The sequence below is a fragment of the Branchiostoma belcheri genome, unplaced genomic scaffold (genome assembly GCF_001625305.1).
Source record: "Branchiostoma belcheri isolate BF01 breed outbred unplaced genomic scaffold, Haploidv18h27 scaffold96, whole genome shotgun sequence".
NCBI classification, from domain to species: domain Eukaryota; kingdom Metazoa; phylum Chordata; class Leptocardii; order Amphioxiformes; family Branchiostomatidae; genus Branchiostoma; species Branchiostoma belcheri.
Genome location: NW_017804642.1, coordinates 1,133,826 through 1,156,438, shown reverse-complemented (window position 1 = coordinate 1,156,438; position 22,613 = coordinate 1,133,826). Strand labels below are relative to the sequence as shown.

The 22,613-nt window shown below is 39.0% G+C and overlaps 2 protein-coding genes across 16 annotated transcripts in view; both read left to right on the top strand.

Moving 5' to 3' along the window:
• LOC109461814 overlaps positions 1-22,594 on the top strand; it is a 28,043-nt gene extending 5,449 nt beyond the window's left edge. For 2 of the 8 annotated variants that reach the window (XM_019758268.1, XM_019758270.1), the window contains exons 2-4: positions 20,853-20,975; positions 21,988-22,002; positions 22,332-22,594. In XM_019758268.1, coding sequence (XP_019613827.1) covers positions 20,853-20,975; positions 21,988-22,002; positions 22,332-22,583 — 390 coding nt within the window. In that variant the 3' untranslated portion in view covers positions 22,584-22,594. Of the gene's footprint in view, positions 1-4,838; positions 5,116-14,566; positions 15,191-20,852; positions 20,976-21,987; positions 22,003-22,331 lie in introns of those variants that run through there. The other 6 variants (XM_019758269.1, XM_019758273.1, XM_019758276.1 and 3 more) reach the window with 5 other exon arrangements.
• LOC109461813 (5'-AMP-activated protein kinase subunit gamma-1-like) overlaps positions 1-22,613 on the top strand; it is a 70,135-nt gene that overhangs the window by 13,176 nt on the left and 34,346 nt on the right. The gene's annotated exons all lie outside the window — the stretch shown is intronic.

Here is a 22,613-nt window from a genome sequence, read left to right as displayed (position 1 = left end):
ACATAAGGATGCTCAGGCGTAGGAAAAAAATTAGCATCGGTATTAGGAATTTAATTTTTTCTCTCTTTTTTTAAAACTTCGGTGATATCTTGTAATGTCAGTAAAACTTGCAATGTCAATATTACAAAACCAATAATTGCACAGCGTTTTCTCACTCAGGTGTCAGATCATGGAGTTTGAAAAGGTCGGTCAGCTCAAAAAATATATGTCCCATGCAGGGGTCCATCTCCAAAAAAGGCTTGGGTCGGCAGGTTTCTCTAGGGTTGGTCAGGAAATGCATTTTTTTTCCTAGGCCCCAGCACAAATGTAAAATGGGCATGCACCTGATAGCTTTTGTCATCTGATGGCCATTGAGTACTCATTACACGTCCTCTCTACCTGTGGGCTGTGACATTGAACGACCTTCCCACTCTGAAGGTCAATGATGATTGGATACCTCCAGTTCAATCCTGTGGGACCAATCGGGATTTCACTGTACCATCCATCATAAATCTTCTAGTTGCCCTGAAGTTACCTTTGGGGATATATAGGGCAAAGAATGCAGTAACAATAAATTTGTTACTGCATACTTTCCCCTATATGCACGAGATAAATGTTGGTTGTTTTTGCCACAGTAGCTATGAGGATAGAATAAATCACATACCATATAAATATTAATAGCAATGACTGTGTATATGTACATGCCACATTCGGCCTTGAACTAACATATCCCCAAGAAGTAGCTTACATTGTAAATTATTCATCCTCCATTTTGAATGGATCTGTTCCTCATAAAACACTGAAATTCAGTTAACCTCTGGATGTAGTGTTAGTGATGATTAGGACTAACATTAAGTCTTTACAGTCAGCTGTGACATGTTAAATACATGTTCAGAGCTGAGTGACAACAAAAGGGGAAAAGGTTTTTCTGATCATTGCAGAGGTCAACGAAAAAATATGACTCTTTTAAACTCTTGAATGTTGTATTATTCTAACTATTATCAGTAATTGCTTGGCTCAATTCCATAGCATGGACCCAGTAGCAGTTTAAGAAGAATAGATGAAGAAATGTTGTTTTCTTAAAAAGGATACACACAGAGCTAGTGGGAAAGTGCTAATAATATTTGCCCTTCCTATTATTGAATAATAATGTCACCTGCTCCCCACAGACTTTCCACGTCAAAATCATGCAGAAAATTGAGACAGCATTAATATCAATATGACAACAGGATGACATTGACCAAGGTCATTTTGTTCAGCCACCATGAAATGTCCATACGGAGAACGAAATGGGTCAATTTGATAATCAATACACACAAGTTTGCAACTTAGTTATCAGTGTGCATTTTTACAGTGTGAAGTTTTGAGTGACGTTTTCTTTTGAATTTGAGTATGATATTTATCAACCATTTCTTTTTTCAAGACCAGTCTTAAGCATGAGTAGGCTCACAAACACATGTTGGAATGTACTGTAGATTGATTTAAATTTGCTGGTAATTAATTTCATGGTAGGATGGAAAGATTTTAAATTTGTAGTGGAAACATCTGTTGTGAGGCAAGGCAAGTTTAGAGCACGTTAAGAGTATGTTTGTAGTGTAATAAGGTGTTTTTTGAGAGCTCACTATGACAACATGAAGCATAAAACCAGTGCGAATATTTCACTATTTACAGTACCCACATGGCCTGACAAGCTAAAGTCTAGTATGTGGCATTAGGAAGGGAATGGGTAGAATTAGGTCAGTTTATATAGCTAACCGGGGAAGAGTCTGGTTAGGGAATGGTGCACACGTGTAAACTTGTGTAAATGCCTCATCCTGTTCTGTAGCAAAGATTTATTCAAACAGCATTGACACGGAAATAAATGGCTACTATATGTACATGTACATGAAGTAGCTATTACTTTGGAAGTTAGACCACATTGGGACTACCTACATGTAGGTTAACCATTTGTTTTATCGCTGATATGAAAGAAGTTATCATAATTTCCAATTTAGTGCCTAGTGCTAAGTAATTGTCTTAAGTTTGTATATGATGCTGTTGTATTAAACAAATTACACTATTCTTAGTAAGAAGTTGGTAAAATGTTATGCTGTTGTATTGTTATCCACTGGCTACCATCCTGGTTAATTTGTGTTCACTTTAATTTAATGTTGTTGGGTATAGTGACTTAATGGAGCAAACATAAACTAACAAGAACAGCACTTTAGGCTAACAGTTCGAATAAGCTCCTGGACAGTACAGGTACTGGATAAAAAAGGATTTCATGTTAGCCTCCTTATCATCTTTAAACCAATCAAGCTATATAGCTATATAGCTAGAGGCATTATGCAAAAGGGGGCCAAGGACACAACCGTGTTGAAACATAAGTACGTGTTTTAACCTTGAAAGATACAGAACTAGGATAGGTAAACAAGTCTGACCTTTCTGTAGTCACGGCATGAATATTCATGAGGGACCGAAATACATCCCGCACATATACTTCAACATAATGATATGCAGTCAGACAGTCCTAAGTTTCCTTCCAAATGAAAGTCTAACACTAGAACCATATATGCCCAGAGGGATACATGTAACACTAACAGAGGGTGGTAGTTGATAAAACATTGTCATACTATTGTTTGAAACTCAGAAAACAGGTTGAGTGTCACATTAGCTTATGTACGGTTTGTTTGAAAGAGAGTTTGTAATTTAGAGTTGTACACTTCAGTGGTGTTATATATATAGGAATGGTCTTTTGTGTTGCGGCATACCATTGTAGTTATAGCAGCTAGACGAGTGCACAACAAAAGACTGATACTGCATCACCTGAACCTTTAACCTTAGCGTGCTAACTTTATTTCAGGCTTCTTAACATCCCCGCTGCTGCTTAATCCTATTACCAATACAAGTTTAGTTTCAAAATTCTACCTTTGCAAATAGAAGGTAAATAATACCTTTCTTCTGTCACTGAAGTTTGGTTCTGTCATACGTTTTAATGACTTCATTGTTTACAGGGTATTAATATTGATGCTTTTTTAACAGTAAATTATGGTATAATGTAGTGAAAAGCGCTGAATGCTGTCTTTCCTCTGATGTATTGGGTTGAATGTACTTGTCGTAGTATATTTTGTAGCCTAGATGCCAGAGGTCCTTATTATTTAGCACACTGGGTGTGCACACTGGGATATTAGTATGAGCCCAGTGTGCTATGGGTCTGGCATCCACCAGGCTATATATTTTGGTATTATGAGCCCCAAACCTGTGCCAAAAGTGGACAAGGTGTTTCTTACAGATCATCACCATGGCCAGAAGATGCTTTTTAATCTGTGGAAGGGTGTTACAGTTTGGAAGGATGGTGATAAGAGCTTTCAATTGTTAACTTATTAACTTATTAACTAACCAACTAATAAACAATCACGCAAAAATGAGGTAAATACACACACACATTTGTTTCTGTCCAAATTCCAAAATGTTATCGCGTGTAACCCGACTTTGTTTTCACCTGATAGACAGTCAAGGACAGGCCATAAAAACTTGGCATGTATTAGGTCTACACACTTCTGTCAATATTTTTAAGTACACGCTGTTTGACTTTGAATGATGGTCTGTCAATCGTAAAGTGTTGACATATGCAAATGATGATATTGTTGTTATGACCCAATAGATTTAGAACCACCTTTACAATGTTTGGCCTCAGCTACTAAGAGTAGACATCAATAGCTCTTATGGAAAGTGGGTATTCACTAGTAGAGGGATAAATCTCTTTGAGTACTCTAGCGGACAAGAGAGTACTATGAGAGTACTCATCACAAAGGACAAGGCCAAAAGAGAGCTGGAAGAGCTCTGTCCCCACAAGAAGAGACTCCAAAGAGAACTACTGTAGATTCCTTCTTGACACCTAAGGTTGGACCCCCTCAGATATCATCAATTGTTTTGAACAATAGATAATTAAATGGGGATTAGTGTCTAACCCTAAGAATAGAATGACAATGACATAAAAACAACATCACAGCAGCCATGTTTTCACATGTAATTTTGAAAGAGACTTTTGAAACAATGGGAAATTTACGTAACAAAACAGTCGTAAAAAAGAGACTTGTAACAGACTACAAGAGATCTGAGATAGAATTTGGGAGAACAATGCCTAATCCAAAGAGAACTGCTGAGTACTCAATTGTCCGCTAGAGTACTCAGAGAGATTTATCCCTCTACTAGTGATTGTTCAAGTTGTGTGAAATTGGCAACAATCAATCTTTTTAGACCAGAATTATTGAGAAACGTTGAGAGGGGCGCATATTGAACCGGAAATTAGCACTTTGCCTTAGGAAGTCACTGATAAGGGAAGTACAAGGTTTGATAGCCATAGAAAAATGTGTACCAACATTTTGATGCAGTTGTTTGTGACCTTTATGTCATGACAAAGACTAGGTCACAGCTCCAAAAATCAAAACAAACAAATTTCATCTGCAGCTGTACACATATCCTTGAGATGGTCCCTGATTCCCAGCCTTGCTGCCTTTGCCAACCTTGGCTACCTTGCCTCTGGAGCTACATTATGCACTGTCCTGCCCTGAGCGGTAATGTCACCTTGATTTGGTCCACTGGCCATGCCCTAGAGCAGGAACATGCAGGCTTTGTTTTGCTGCAAGCATGCCTCCATAGATGTAAACACAGTGCACATGGCAGCTTGTAGGGGGCGTGTACCTTGTTTCCCCGGAAGGCAGGCACCCCTGGGAGCTGATACAAACAACTTACTGGAACAGTCCAAATTACAGGGGTGGTCGGTGTGCCTCCAAAGATGTTAATATAGGCATAAGCAGTCCGTCACATCTTATTATTTTCAGGAGTGTGATAGATTTATTGTAGTCATGCTGATTGAATGTGAGATGAGGTATGATGAGGTGGTGCTTGGAATATCATTGGTGGACTGAACAATGGAACATCCCCGACATACCTTTGGTATCTCCCTTATTAGATTTGCATATGAAAGGTGATAAGGTCAGTTAGGTTGTTGGTGGTTTCAGGAGTGTGCTTTGGATGTTTGTGGGCTGCTGAACCACAAGTTTATGTAGTGGTGGGGCTCCGAGGATCTCATTATTGTTGCTGGATGTGTCACCCATAGCAGCAGCCATGTGGAAAAGGGAACGCAAGTCTCTGGTAAGCCTTGTCATCCTCGAGAGTTTCTATCTCACATTACCCTGGAGTGCCCCTGTTTTTGTCCCGCTCAGGTAGGAGATAATGTTGTTTTTGTTGTACATTGTTTGGCAGTGTGGGCCCTGGCGTGTCTTATCGAACAGAAGGAGCCTTGTACTGCTCTTGGCCTGGCCGCTCAAGCAAAGTGAATGTACGTGCCAGGGTTGGAATAACAGTTGGTCATCACAACATTAGGGCATGGTGGTCGGGCAGGATACAGTAGCGAAAGTTTCTCTAGTGCACACTTTCAATGAGTTAAAGTGGGACAGTCCTTGTTGTTGACTTGTTGGCTGTAATTAAAGGGGAAGTTAGCTTAGGAGCTGGTTCTTTTGATAGGAGCTGAGAGGTCAGGTTGTTGTCATTGAGTCACCCCAGAACACCGCTCAGGAGGCAGATGTTTGAACTTCATGTCACGACATTGATCCAGTTTTGGACGTCCGCCAGCCGAGGATTAAAGTTAGATTTCATTTATCCATCTCTGTCTGAGCCAACATAATACTCCACAAATGTAAAAATACAAGTAAAGGATTATATTACTTATAGTTCATATTTCTAGATGTAAGAGACTTGTCTGAAGGTAGGTCAGACACTTTGGAGGGTTTTGTTTGAGTAGTTAGTAGTTACCATGACATTTTTATCCTCTGGGACTAGTCGGTGGCAGCATGTCAAAGATGGAAGATAATATTCTGTGGCAGCACATTTTGTCTCCCACTCAGAAAAACACAGACACTGACAACTACTGTCTACTGCTTAGAAATGAAATGCCACTCAAGGGTTTGGTTCAAGTATGCACGCCCAGGCTAGGATGTTGTAAATTTTTTGGCAACAAACTTGAGGGGCATTTATCATTTGTACAGTAAAGCTTCTCTTTGGTTTCCAATAACAGTTGGCTTGTTTTTCATCCAGATATGTCGTGATTTCCAGATACATACACAAGGCTGAAAATTAAAACCATGCTGTTTCTAAGTGAATTTGTATGGATTTACAAGGCGACAGATATTCTTGATAGCATCCCTTTTTGTGTAATTGCCTAGTAACTGGCTCCTGACTGTTGCAGCATTTGGCACCAGTTTGTTTGTCCAGAAAGGGTTGGCAGCTGGTACCTTAAATCTTGGCTTTTCTAAAACGTTTTCCTGTTTGAAGCATCTGTACTTTGTAACAAAGAGGATGGATGTTATTAGTTTGCATAGCAATGAAAGGTAAGTGTCATAAAATGTGATCAAAAACTGGCATGTGTTTCAGCCAAATCACCATTCCGAGTGAGCTACACACGTGTACAAAATGAGCAAATATTAGTCTATAAAGAGAGAAACATCTGACTCAAAATAAATTTACAGGAGATTGCCATTGATGGGTCTTCAACCAGCAAAATGAATAGAGGAAGAAGTTCCCATTTCTTTGAATTGTAAGTATTCATCTAATCAGCTTCAGAGCTGCCAAAATGTCCATTTCTTCACTTTTAAAACACAGTTTTGCAACTGATTCGTGAATTTTGTGTGTATTAAAAAAGCAACTAGACAAGTGTCTCCTTGCATACACCTTTATCTTTGCCCAGAAGGCAGCAACATCTTTGAGATGAGCCATCAAAAAGTACCTCTCTAATTGTACCATTAAAGCACTGAATGGTGCTAAGAAAGTAGCAGCACCATTGTACTGTATAGTCAACCTTTGGCACATTTCTGCAGTATCAGCTTTCTCTAGTCCTCAGGCGAAATGCTGACAGACAGTGAAGCAATGGCTTCAGCCTTTAGTTCAGAACAACTGTTTGTGCAGATTTTTCCTGGACGGCTTCCAAGGTTTTCTGGAACACTTGGCTCCACCTACCGTATATCCTCCAAGCAAGATGTTGTGACAAGAATTCCTGTTAAGCCTTGCAACTTATCAGAACCTATATCACAGCATGCGAAGCATCTAGCTTTTTGTACTACGTATAACTTGTTGTGGAGTATATTATCAATCAACCTGTATACCTCTAGGGTTCTCTTATATCATGTGTACACAATTCTAGAGCCATGTGGGAGTGAAGTATACCGGTATGTGCTTGTACAATGTATACAGTATATAAATTGTAATCATAACCGAAAGATCTAAGATTTCTAGTCCACAATTAATTTTTAAACCCTTTAGTAATTGGCAAATACAACCCAATTCTAGCCAGCATTTCTATATAAACATCTATTTATTAGGTCTCCGTGCTGCTTAGGCTCTAGAATTTATAGAAATCAGTATACTGTCTGTATAAGTACTTGTATTAGAATAATTTACATTTTTGCATAGTCTTTCGGCCTCTTGTGCACGTTTCAACACTTTTAGAAGCAGTATGTCCCCAAATAACCTCCCAACCAATCTAATCACATCTCTATTACATCAAACTATTGAGACCCATAAGTTTTACTCTGAGACATTTAGTAGTGTGCCTTTCGGTAATGGTTAACCATTTTTATGATACCTATGCCTGTATTGGATTACCATGTTATTTTACAACCAATCTATGCTGGTCCTCTTTGCTGTGCCTTAGAACTTCACTCACTCACAGTATAATACTTTGTGCACTCTTCAAAAGTAGAAAAATCCTTTTTTTTTTGGCCTGAATCTGACTTCTATATTTAGGTCAGTGTACTCAGTGTTAGAAATACCCATCTGCAGTCTGCATTATGCAGAGACATTTTCAATATTGCAGAAGAAAATTTAGGCAACCTGCAGTTTTGCAGACTGAAAAAATAAGGCTAGGTGTTTAATGGTGTTTAATTGGGCTAACTACTGACTCCATAATATACAAGAAATTTTGCATTTCAAATTGCATCTAAAATGTTTGCCAACATGCAATTTTGTATATGCCATGGGTTTTTGCAGAAAGTATTTCTGAATTGCAGAAAAGAATTTTGACATTCTGCTATATTCGAGAACACTGAAAAAAGGTATTTCTACCACTGGTACTAGTATGTGTTAAACAAATATATTTTTTCTAGGTAACATCACTCGCACGGGTGGTTTGTTTGTAATTTGTATGAAGCCTGGAGGTAACATCAGGTGATTGACACATTTGTAGGACAGCTGAGCAGTGGAGGAAGAGCTAATCAATGATACAAAATGCATCACTTCAAGCCATACTGCAACTCCTCCATCCATCTTCTAATAGAGTCACTGAAGTGTACATGTACATGTATTTGCATGCTGTCTTTTCACTTAGTAACTGACTTAGATTTGGGACATTTAACCTTTTTTTAAAGGGATGATCATTAAAAAAATAGTGGCAAGAAGGAAGTTGCCATGGGGGATATTTAGCCAATGTAAGTCTTCTGTTTTCTGTCATAATACAAAGTACACATAACTATAACATCTGTGTCCATAATATCACCAGGCTAGGGTCCATAATATCGTCACCTTGAGAAAAAGTGTGGTTAAAGATATTTTTACTGCAACATACCCTAGGTATGTACATTTGATGTGTGAAGGAGTGCAATTACCAAAAGTATGTTGCAGTAAAGATATCTTTAAGCACACTGTTTCTCAAGGTGGCGAAATTATGGACCCTGGTGATATTATGGACACAGATGTTACTAACCTTTGAATTAGTTTGATACTTTCTCAGTCAAAAGACACTTCTCACTCCTATGTGTTTTTGTATCTTCTTGGGCTCTTGTGGTCTTGTCTTGTATTTGTACACACGACTGACTCTGTGACGCCTACATTATCTTAACTTTAGCACCAGACTCAATTCAAACAGTCAAACTGTTTTGTAGTTTTCACACTCTCATATATTCATGACTGTTGTCTTTTCTAGATATTGTAGGACCCTGTGGTATTAAAGGTATGGCAAACTCTTGGATTAAAGCCCACACTAATCTATAGGAAAGTGTTATTTGACATTGCTGCCAAGGACCCTTTTTTCTTTACATTTCTCAAAGTGTAAAATGCTTGGCAGACGGTACAATTAAACAAAATATAAGTCTCTGACTGGAACCTAAACATATCAAATGTCATTTTCAAGTGTTCCATCTTTTATTAGTACTTTGAGATCTTATTATTAGTAACATGACCAAAGGTTATCTATTTTAAATATGTTGTTTTGGTATGCAACCACAGTTATTACCTGGTGATAAAGGCACTTTATTGATATAATTGAGCTATAAGTTATGGGTAAAACTGCATATTATAGTGCCATAAGTGACAGTTTATTACAACTTGTAATGAAGCAACTGTAGTTTACTTGCCATAAAGCAGGGATTTATTTTATTGTTTGGGTTGGAGTAAATTGGTACGTTTGCCAGAACTGTCATGTGCTGGAAAGCAATTTGCAGTCGGTTTAAATAAGATGTCTTCTTGTAAAATACACGTATCTTTCTTGCTGCTGAAAACTGGAATTTTGAATCATATATCTATAAGACGTCAAAGTGGTGTAAGGATTTTATTACAAGTTGTACAGTGACACACAGGTAACAATTGCCAAATGGTTGATTGGGAAAAGATTTTGAAGTAAATTTAATTCATAATCATATTATATCTGAAAATTTCAACCATATGGACGAAAATACTTTCCATGATATGAATAATTCTAAGTAATAGAAAGGATGTTCGTACATACAGTATATATATTGTGCTATCAGCTGTTGGAAAAGTATTACCCTTCGTCTCAAGCAATATGCTTTTGAGTTGAACCGAAGAGTGATGAGACAGATATCACTGCAAAATACCAGTGAGAATGGTTCTGTCCAAAGTGGAATATGCACTCTACAACAAAATTACCCTCTTTTATAGGACTGCAATAGCTATACTCTGTGATTACACATATCATGTTCCCATCCTTACATTTCTCAAAGGTCAGGTGAAGTAACAAACAAATCCATAAAGAAGGCACGTGCTTGGGGTTATAGGATTACTGTGCTTCAAGTTGAAGATTTCCCCGTGGCATTATCTGTCTAGCTGCCAGCTGTGTAGACTGCCATAATACATCACATACAGAGAAGAGATGTACACTGTGATACCACTGCAGGGAGGGCTTAAGTCGAAATGGTCGTCCTCAGGTGATTTGTGACTCTTCACAAAGTGAAGTTCACTGTCATGATAAAAGCTATCGCAGTCCCCAGTGAAAAAAAGGTCCAGTCTTGCAGATGACCCCAATATGTCTGGTACCTCGAGTAGGACAGTTTCCATTTCATCACTTCACCAGAAGGACATTACCTGTCTCTTGTGCCTTTCAAGTTGGAATCAAGTTGGATATCTGTCGTGTATCAGCTTGGTCTGAAAGGGATAGGATGTTATATGGTGTTCTCTGTGCTGTCTTACAGCCATGATGGATTGAAGCTCCAAGCTCCTTATCCGTATAAAGCCATCCATTTTCATGTGTTTGGAATTGACTGGATGAGTGAGTACAGTGGGTGTTTAGGTGCAGGTAGCATGTAAATAATTCTTCCTAGTAGCTTAGGCAGGGGTAAAGTAGGTCAAATTTGAAGCATAATGCTTGAGGTGTAGCTAAAGAGGGGTGTATGAAAATGATTAACGTTGATGCATGTTTTGCAAGTCAGGTTTTTTAATGTCATTTCCTGTTCTAGTGTATTTTTGTTTGTTTCTCTGTATTACAGATACATTTTTTAAAAATATCTCTCTCACTAGCATTAGTAAAGTTGTAACAGCTGCTACTCTGGAACCTTTTGAAACTATCAGAATTGAAGATTGCTTGCACACCTGTTCATCAGATCTAGAGGATATGAGGATAGCACCAAATATAGGCATGTATCCAACACTTGCACCGGGAGGACTGTCATATGACTTTGCATGTGAAAAGAGGAATAAGGCATCGCACGATGAGGATTCTATGTAGTGAATGTACAGTTGAGCTGTATGAGGGCCTGCATGTAAGGGTCCTGACAATGCTCTACGCTAAATTTTGAGAGCATTACGCTGAACTCAAGGAGCCTCCCAATTATGTTTTACAATAAATTCAGGATAGCAACAACTTACGCTCTACGTTAGAGCGGTCCATCTATGCTCCATGCAGAATTATGGCCGATTACGCTCTACGGAAAATGGCATGCAGGCCCCCGTTGTGACCCTTAGCAAGAGAGCTACAATACAGCTACATAGTCTGACAGTGTGTAAAGTGAACAACCTTACATACAGCTCAATTTCATCTCAACTGTCATACTTCTTAGATTATTGCTCATCTAAGATAGAGCCCATTTTAGACACCTTTTTCGCTTCCTGACAAAAATAAAAGTTTGTTGGCATTTGACCTGGAAAATATCCAGACCAAGGAGAACCATAAATACATCACTTCCACACATAATGTACATTAGGTCACCTTTCCTGCCAACTGAAAAATGTCCATCCAAGCCAAAAATTATAGTAACAAGTTAAACCCATCCAAGGATGTAATGTCCTTGACCCATCCAAACATACATAGATTTCTACATCCATCCATCTATACAAACAAATGCTACCAAGAACATAACCTTCTATACAAAGGTAGTATTTATTAGGCCACAGCAAGTAAATTTCATGGATGACATCCACGCGTACACTCCAAATCTAATGTGATAGGGCAAAAAAACAAGGCGGGCCAAAAAAACAAGGTTCCTACATTTTCAAATTTTGACATCATAGACTTTGTTCAACTTTGAAATAGTCACCACTGCATCAAAGTAAAAGACAAAACAATAAATCAGAGCCTTGTCTTGTCCCCTCTTCATATTTATCTGCCATCCACAATCCACATCCTAAAATCAGGTGAAAATCAATGTGTGCACTAATGTCATCCATAAGAATTACTTTCCGTGGCCTTATATAATAAAATGACCCATATGTAGGGTACAAGTAACAGACTTGATCTTGCCTGGGTTGATTTTGGGGGGAAACAAAGTAACTTGATTCTGCAGGAAGCAGTCCAGTGGTGCTGATTTAATGCACCAGTTGGCACCTGATATTGAACATCAGGTTCAACAACTGCCAAGGGTGACAGCTCTGGTCAACTGGGAACATTGGGATAGTCCATCATATGGTGTAAATGGGGGTGTTACTTCCAAAACATCCAGCATCCAAAATACCCTCCTACAGCTTTTCAAAACTTGATGTTACAGTTATTATTTTAAAAAAAAAACGCACAAAATGAATGATTAACTATCTCTCTTTATATTTATATGTCTAACATAAAAATATTTAAATTTCTGTAATTGTACACAAAAGTGTCTTTCATAACATGATTTAAATTTGTATTTCCTGATTTCAACTTAGATTGATTTTGTGTGACTGGAGTGCAACGGTGCAGTGAAAGCCGTTTTGCTCAGGCAATGGTGACAATTAAAGATAATCAACGAACCCATCTCTCAAGTGATTAGCCGTGGTTAAGGGACTGCTGCAAAGGCACACAAAAGTATATTATCAATTCAGCACCAACTGTTACCCTCTTTAGTTGAGCATTCCATTGGGTGATTGTATATACAAGCTGTTACAAAGCTGATTTGCTACTAGGTAATGAAAAAAAACAGCATGCTTTGACTGTGGTCCACCACAAAGGAGATAGATTAACATTGCAGTGTCATCACTCAACCATTTCATCCCTATCCTCCCATCAACTGGTGAAACACTAATTACCCTCTGATTGGATGTCCCCCAAAATAGGTTTGCCCTTGGAAGACTGAAAAGGTATCTGGGAGATGATTGACAGCTCATCCGCTCAATCCCCCCCTTCAGGATTCTATGTACTTTAATATAGCATCATATAAGTAATTATATAAATGAGTACCATAAAAGAAATGGACAGCTAGTTGTTTTGTTGAGTTTGCTTAAATTGTTTTTATGTTTCAAATTTTAACATAAAATCACAAAGTTAATATAAATAGATATGGCATTTTTGTTATGATTAAGCTAAGCCAGTCACCCCCGAACACTGCAGCCAGTGAAATGTGCCATTTCAATGTCCAATTTCATGCAACATTGTGTATTTCATTATGTATATAATGTTAAAAGAACCATTACACTATTTTATACATAGTAGTTTATACATCAAGCTTTAAGTATATTTTGAATCATGTTATGCCTAATTAGTATTGACTGGGAGAACATAATGTATCTCACCAATAAACAGATGGGTAAAGTTGATATATGAAATTTTGATACTCATTTGGGACTTGTGATTTAGTGTAATCTGTCCCTAGTGTTTGGAGGCATCTTAGGCAATATATTGCGCCATATTTCATGTCGCAACGTAATGTGCCATGCTATTAAGTGTTGAATGATCACATATCCCTTGTGATGATTGAAATGATTTAAGTGAACAGGGTACTAGTAGGCCTTGGCCGCAGTGTTTTCAAGTTTGTTGTCTCACCATGAACTATCTACCAATGTACACGTCATGTGTCCTTCCATCGTGTTTTTGCTATAATTGTTTCAACCGTGAACTCAAATATGCTACAGTCTCTTAATTTTCATAGTGCAATTTGCATATACAGGACTCGAAATTAACTTTTTTCGTATTGTCCCAGCACTGTCCCGAAAATAAATTTCAATTGTTTTTCAGGAAGTGAACTTGAAATCAGCTTTATTTAGGTTACATTTTGACGTCCAGGCACGCTACAATTGCAGAGTAAACGGGAAATTTTGGAGAGGTTTTTCTGGAGCCAAACAAAAGAAGGGCTGACATTCTGATGTTGATTATTTTTCTGTTGTCCCAAAAATGTCCCAAATTGTCTTTTTAGTTGTCCCAGCTTAAATTTTAGTGGTCACTGGCCATGGGGACACTGTTAATTTCAAGCCCTGATATATGTCAAGGTAGACACTCCAATTTGCGATTCTACTGGTACAGATACTGTTCAGAGTCAACAGAAAGTCCGATCCGGATCTTTGCCGGAGGAGTTGGCAATTCTACAAGATCGTAGTCTTTATACTGACATATTTATGCCCAGACTGCTGTCTGGTGTGCAAATAACTTGGCAGGCAAAAGTTTACCTCAGCTGTGCTCTGTGGACAGTTTGCAGGTTGGTTGATTGACAGGTGGTATGCAGGTGAGCAGGAGATGTTGCCTCAGGTGTTCGCATGACAGCTGCAGGCGCACGGATAGGGACGCCCCCTGTCACATGTGACCAGGTACTGCCTGGGGGGAAACAACATTCTACACATTCATTAGTCTGTGCAATCATCACATAATTGTTCTGTACATTATATAGATCATGCCCACAGCTTCAAACTTACTAACTTTATTGCAATGTTACAATATTATTCACGAATGAAAATGTAAAGACATTTTATAGTTTACTACAAAGTAATATTTTATTAGTAACTAACAATGAACAAGTCACAAATGAAAGCTAACTTGAGCCAAAGATTAAAGAAGGTGTCAGCATTGACACAGAAATTTAGCAGTGTTGGACCAAGGCACAATGTACTGTAATATTCCATGGGTGTCGCTTTGGCCAAACATGTCCCTGTACTGCACAGAAAAACAAAGGTTCCGCCCACTCTATGCATACAAAATGTCAACCACTCCACACACACGAGCTGCGCAGTATTTGCACCCTGTGACAACCCGCAAACCAGCCAGTTACACAAGATTTATGGTACCTATTAACAGCGGTGACTTTTGAATGAAGAACTGATGAGGAAGGTAATCAGAATGAAAGGTGGATTTCTATAGACAAGCCAGGCCTGTCTCTGCTGCGTTACCTTTAACCTTGTGGCTCCAAGAGCAGTTGTGCCTCGACCAATCACGACCAAGTAGGCTTGTCTGTACAAACACACCTCACTGCATCTGCAAACCCACCCCATGTTGTTGTGGTCCCAGAAATCTGAGTGTGTCACATCGGGGAGCCTTTGTCGGTGATACAGGTTGCGGTAACATGACCTCCTAGCTCCATTGTTGTTTGTGGTTAAGGCCGAGTGCTAACTTGACCATGAGAAGATATATGTCAAATGGCCTGGCCTGCTGCCTTCTGGATTCTCAGGGTCATGAGAGTTGAGGTAGGAAGTCCACGGTAGTTCACTCAACAGGTTTAGGATGAACCTCTCCAACGAATACCTTGAGCTAAAGAGACAGAGAAGGAAACAGGTGACCTCCTATTTCTGGTGTTTTTGGTGGGCACAGCTAGTGCTTGTTGTTTGCAGGCTGCTTTGGGCAAAACTTGTTCTTGAGTTAACCGGAATGCTCTTATTTGACACTAATGCGTTACGCCCTAATTGCTTTCTTAGCAGGTAGTCGGCATAGTTTATATGTGACAATGTCTGTGCATGTATGTAGGTGCTTGCACATTTTGCCTTGGCTTTCTCTCTACTAACATGAAGGGGTACTTCTCATTTTAATTGCTTGTTATTGGCTCAATTAGGTGTTGTAATCAATACAGCTCTGTTATTGATCTGGACTTTGAAGGGAAAAAACATCTTGAAGCACCTGAAATGTCACTGGTATAAGATATTTCATTCTGTGTACATGTACGTACAGGTACTTTGTTAAACTTCTATGCCCCCGAACCTTGTTTTTTTCTCTCTCCAACTCCTTGTCTATGGTAGAAAGAGTTGTAATCAATACCTCTTCATTATTGATCCATGTTGTGGTAGAGAAAAACAGCCTAAGTGGTCTTCAGCTCAGGCAAAAAACAGGTGGTAGGGAATACTCTACACCACTTTTGAACATTTTATCCTTCTCACTGTAACCCTGGAACCAACAGAGAATTCCATGGCTACTTCAGTGTACTAAAGGTTATACACTGTGCTTTTAGTTTTACCCATTAAACTGACTTGCTGTTGGTTTTTACTTTTTTTTAGTGACTGTTGGTTTTTACTTTTTTTTGTGAAATTGTGGTCACTGTTTTTTTGTGGTCACTGGTTTTTCTTTTGACTATTGTTTAACCGTAGTAAACAGAGGCTAAGTTTTTCTTGTTAGTGTTTAGTGTAATTGTACATATTAGGGTTTGAAGAAGTTGGATTTTAATGATATACTATTATTAGCCCTTGTCCTGCAATTGTTATTCTGCACATACAGCACAATCTATATAGCACCCTGTATAGGTACGATTTGGGGGTATTTCTCGTGCAACGCATCACACCGCAGGGAAAGGCAATGAATGTGGAAGCAACTATGCCACTGCAGGGCAAAAAAAAAAAAAAAAAATTGGAGGTCTATGATCTAATTAAGACATGAAATTATTGAAAAATATTGTGTCAGGAATGCCAGCAGGACAAGGTTTAAACTGAGTATTTTTATCAGGTAGAAGAAAAAGCCATTATATAGTCTGTGATATCATGTTCACCTTTAACATACCCACTATAGTGCAATGGGGATGTTTGAAAGCTTACACTTTTATTATATACTTCTTAGTAATTTGTTAGGTACTAGTTTTATATAAAGAACTTTATTGCACAACAATTGCACATGGTACAACTATTGAACAAACAGACAAACAAACTATATATAAAAAAATTATATAATTATATATGTCAGTTTTTGTTTGACAAAATTGCAAAAACTTCTATCGCCAGACCCTGACACAAGATGGTGCAAAGAAAACAAATTTTGCATCTGTTTAGATTGAGACACTGATCATTTGTGTTTCCTAGAGACAATAAAATGCAAGATGTCCTTTCACCACCCATACTGACAACAACAACTTAATAGACAAATAGGTAAAATGTATTACAATGTAGATAGATTTGGTACAAGTACTGGTTTAATCTTAATGGAAAACCAAGATCTATTCTTGACTTTTGTCCTCCAAATGTATTTGCTGAGATGTCAGGTAGTTTGCACCTGGCAAGACTGAAATAATTGTTTTTCTGTAAGGGTTCTATATGCAGTGTCCCTGACAGGCCAAAGGTTAATTTGATTAAGCCGTGACACCTGTAACATTGGGCTAACAACCTTTGTTATTTGATACCACAAGTTAATTAAAAGAATCAGTGAGAACTTCAAAAAGTTTAGCATGGTGTCCAAACTTTTTGTTATGCATCTATTGTTAGAAAATAAATGCCATTCCAACTGTAGTGGACTCAACTTTCAAGGTATAAAAGTTATGACCGTCAAAAAAATCTTGCTGCCCAAAAAAGTATGGTACACTTGTTCTAAGGTATTAAAAGAGACTGTACTTGTCTTGACCAAGTTGTATACAATTGTTGGCTTGAACAAATGTCATTACTAGTTATACGGTAGGTATATTTCCAGTTGGGCGTTCTACCCTTCAAAATCTAAATCATCCCAACATTGTTATTGCATAAATCAAGTGATACACTATAAGCTATTCAGAAGAAGTAGCTACTGCCGGTTTTAGAATAAGGTTGTACAAAAGTACAACTTGTACCTAAGAAGCTGGCAAGTAGATAGACAAGTAGCCACTTAGAATTGATAGGGATGTAGTATATAACACTACATATTAGTGTGTACTAGATGTGCCTTCAAGTAGGACACAAGCTAAAGCATTGCCCCTTGAGTACCAACAGGTGGTAACATGTGGTTCCAAAGCAATCACAAGTGACCTGCACCCAATAGCCTGCCCACCAGCTTGTTATTGGCCTTTCTTACAGCCAGTGTTGACTATTTGTTTAGCCCTGGGCGTCTTACCTTTACACTTTGAACTTAAGTTGAACCACGTCTTTATACCAGCCGCGCAAGTCCTAACTCCCAGGACAACAGTGACTTTTTATTTGTGTGAGACAGAGAGGGGAGAAAGACAAGAAAGGAAGGATGTCTGCCCAGAAGAAGCCACAAGATCACTTGGTTTGCCTTCTTGTAGATTTCTAGAAGTGTTTGTTCTGTGTGACAAGTCTGAATGGGTATTTGCTGAACTTACCTAAGATACGCATTCTGCATGTGTGTCTTATCAGAGTGGGTGTTGCCTCGTGGCCTTGTGACCATGCTGCCAAGTTTAGACATCTTAAAGCTAATCATCGCCAACTCTTGTGTCACATGGAAGTCTTTAGCCTAGCATGGTTGACATAACATCCTTTAAGTTTGAGTTGAAGAATCTGATGTAAGATTTAGAAGTTCTTGACAGTTTTTTGTGGTGAAGTCTCTTTGTTCCAGGTCATTGAACTCAACCCATTTCTGGGTCAGGCATTGTCAGCAGTGGAACAGTGCAGTGAAAACGTTGATTTTATGTGCATTTAGAAATTAAGTGACAATCCTTTACCTCCCCACCTTATATCTCAAGGAAGTTGCATATATACATAATTATCTAAGCCTTGAGATTTCTGGCTATAAGTATAACCATAATTTTACTCTCAGACAAACTTTTAAGTCCCCAGTGTTCATCAATGTCATGGTAGTAGGATATAAATCCTCTGTGACCAGAAGGCATTTGCCATTGCCATTACCATGACGTGTGGGGGAGGGCCTATGCCAAATTTCCATGAAATGTGCCCTCCCCATGTAAATGGCTTCTCTTTTAAGTCTCAAGGTCTGTCTGACCTGTCCAAGGTCATAGGAACATTTGCCAATACCTTGATATGTCCCCTCCCCCTTACTCTCATGTCCCTAATAAACATACCCCCCGGAATAAACATACCCCCCGGACAAATCGTCAAAGTCTAATAAACATACCCTCCGGAATAAACGTACCCCCCGGAAAATGACCAAATTGACAGGTGAACTGTGTGTCTTTGATACTAAAATGTGCTCTTTATTTCAATACCAATATGTTGGCAAATTTTTCACTGTTACATTTAATTAGTGAGTATATATCACTTTAATTAATGAGTATATATATATTGTACTTGTTTTGGGGAAATACAAAATCCGTAGGAGAAGCTATTGCATTTTACACTTCTGAAATGCACTTTGCTAAGCCTTCTCCTGCAACTTGAGTTGAAAATCTGAGTAACTCAAGAGATAGAAAATCAAGCCCAATTAAGTACAAATATAGGGGTTTATAGGAGTATATCTACAACAAAATCCATTTCAACATAATAATTATTTGGTATGGTACATTGTCTAGTCTGGTCAAAGTCTGGATTCTGAAGAAGAAAAACTTCTGAAGAAAAAAACTTTTGAAGAAAAAAATATTATTCAGCATAAAATTTTGATTGGTTTCCATCTCATTGTTTTTTTAAAAATCGATAATGTGATTGTATCAATTTTAAACGCCCTAAAATTAGCTAAATCGGCGCTTTTACGGTGATTGCGCAATATGGGTGCCCTATGACCTTTGACTTTTTACGGGTCATGCTGCTCAGGCGCTAGGCGCCCTCCCCACGTCGGCCGTCCGTCTTGTGTGCAAATTTCTACTTTTTTAGGGGTTTCGGGACCTAAAAACTAACACCAGAGGGAAAATAAACCACATACGTTTTTTTCATGGTAAATATCGCTAAAATGGACCAGGCATTTTTCTGCCGCGTTGCCGATTTTGACAAGGACTTGCGACCGCCGTGTGCTAAAATACGTCGATTTAGCTACTCGCCTTCCCCTTCGGTTTTGTGGGCAAATTTTTGCTTTTTCAGACGTTTTAGGGACTTAAAAATGGACAGCAGGCGAAAAATAAATAATATACATTATATTCATGGGAAATGCCGCTATCATGGACCAAATATTTATCTGTGATGTGTTGCCGAATTTTGCGGCCGCCGGCCACTTGCTGATGGTGCGGTACGTACGGACAATTTTTTTCCCAAAAATTAATAAACGTACCGTCCCTAATAAGAATGTACCGGGTGGACGTTCGGGCCGAAAAAAATAAACGTACCGGTACGTTTAATCGGGACATCAGAGTATAATACTCCATTAATCTCAAAATCTTGCCTTCCTTCTTCAGCCCTCAGTACCTTTGCCCTTTCCTAGGCTTGATTAAAATGTGTTCACATCCCCCATTTCTTAAATTGTCCTTGAAAACTTTTTGAACTTGTTTCTATACTGACTGTAGCACCTGTATACCATTTCTGTGCCCAAGGCCTTGATATGTTCCCTATAAATTTGGCTACTGTAAACTAGGGCTCAGTCTGCTACTGATCTACTATACTTCAAAAGACCAGGAGGCAAAGCACAGCAGGCATATATAATGAATCTATATGGCTTCATGGTTATTGCTATTGCCAGGGCAAGACTTTTTCCAGTAAGTCTTGAAGTTGAACACTTCCTTCCTTCTACAGGACCTGAGTGTCTAAAATGCCATGCCATGAACGTGTCGTGCCCTGAACGGGCCATGCCATGAACGTGCCATGCCATGAACGTGCCATGCCATGAACGTGTCGTGCCCTGAACGGGCCATGCCATGAACGTGTCGTGCCCTGAACGTGCCATGCCATGAACCTGCCATGCCATGAACCTGCCATGCCATGAACGTGTCGTGCCCTGAACGTGCCATGCCATGAACATGCCATGTCATGAACGTGCCATGCCATGAACGTGTCGTGCCCTGAACGTGCCATGCCCTGAACGTGCCATGCCATGAACGTGTCGTGCCCTGAACATGCCATGCCATGAACGAGCCATGCCATGAACCTGCCATGCCATGAACGTGCCATGCCATGAACCTGCCATGCCATGAACGTGCCATGCCATGAACGTGCCATGCCATGAATGTGATGTGTCTTGCACACGTGATGTGTCTTGCACACGTGTGTGTGTAAAGTAGTGCAGGCCTCCATAAGGTCCCCGCACCTCCCCGGATATCCCAGATGAAGATGAAGAGATGTTTTCTTGTTTCTGTAACACCTGTTTATCATGCCTTGATCCTTTTTCTCCACCATTTTCGTACCTTTAAGTCTTGACCTGTTCCCTCTCCCTGCAGGACCTGAGTGCCTTTGCCATGCCGTACCTTGAGGAGGGGCGAGAGTCCAGCCTGTCTCCGGACGGGGAGGTGGCCAGCCTGATGCCGCCCCGCGACCAGGTCATGTCAGTGGAGGCCAGGAGGGTCAGTACAACATCGCATCACAAGTTCCTATAATACACTCAACTCAGTATTTTCATGATTTTTGGGGGCAATACCACAATTCAGCACTGGTAGAAATATTTTTTTCAGTGTTCTGCATAATGGCAAAATTTTGTTCTGCAATTCGGAAATACTTTCTGCAAATATGCAGTCCGGATCTAAACCCATGGCATAAACAAAATTGCATGTTGGCAAACATTGTACATTTGTACATGCAATTTGAAAAATACATGCAAAACTACCGTCAGTAGTAAACACAAAAGCACCATTGAACCCTTGGTCTGATTTTTCCAGTGTGCAAGATTGCATGTTGCTTCATTTTTCTTTGGTAATAGTTAATACATAAAGTGTCTCTTCAAAATACAGACAGCAAAAGGGTATTTCTAACACTGACAATTATATATATTAACTGTATATTTGTTTGCTACAATGTAGCTACTGCTGCTTTTATAATTTCTAGCTTTCTCTTACTCTGTTATTAGTATTAACAGTATAATAATTTTTGTATTAAGAGGATCTATTCTTGGCAGCGCCTTGTTGTAAATGTTGATGTTCTAAGTTCTTTGTAAAAAGAGAGAAAAAGCAGAGTCATTCATATGCTGCACAGCTGTCAAGGTCTTTCTCACAAAAAAAATTCTTACAAAGTAAAGTACCAACCTGTGCAAAGAATGCTAGTAAGTATACATGTACCTCTCCTGTACAACCAAATTTCTCGCTTATAGTACCAAGAATAAAATGAAAATTGTCTTTTTTTGGAATATAAAGAAACCTGTATGGTGATTTTTATATTGCTCTTTGCATGAAGATAAATGCTACCTGTCACTTAGAGTACAATGTGCCAAAGAAAACTATTTCTTTGCTTAAGTTCTCTGTGTTTTATATGTCTTTTGTTTAATGCATGAGTTGTGTACACATTTCTTTGACGTTTCATGTCCTTTGCCTAATGCATGTGTACACATTCTGTCTTTCTTTTTTTTATCTCACTTCTGTACAGGTGGCAGGGGACATGGTCAGTGCTGTAAAACATTTTCTGTAAAACGGGTGGTACCATTTTATTTAGTCGCTTCTGTGCTATTCTTGCTTTGTTTTCTCTTAGTTAAAAGTTAACCCTTTAGTAAATGAATCCTTCTTTACTTTTTGACTAGACACTCCTGTCCTTTATAGTTGAGTGATTCTGAATGTGTAGACTCTTTCTCTGCTTTTGTAGTTGCTTTGTTTTAATTTCTCTTTGGCTTTGTGTGCAGCTTTGCCATCTGAACTATGGCAGTACAACAGGGAACAAGGATGTTTTCCTGTGAAAGACTTCTCAGATCTCACTGTGAATCCCCATGTCTGTAGGCCCAGTATCGTGCAGGAAGGCAGCTTTCCGCGCCGCCCAAGATGGAGATCAAGCAAGTGTACGGCCGTCCGACCACACCGCAGGACAAACCTGACAAAACCTCACCCAAAAGCCCCTCCAACAAAAAGCGTAAGTATACCGTGCCGTTAACCAGCAAAGGCAAGCGTGCTGATATAGCTGAAGAAAAAGAAGCTCTTGTATCTCATGTTTGGCTCTGCATAGCTTTTCTTGACAATACAGAAGAAAAGTAGCGAAAAGCTAGGGTACCAAGTACATTAATT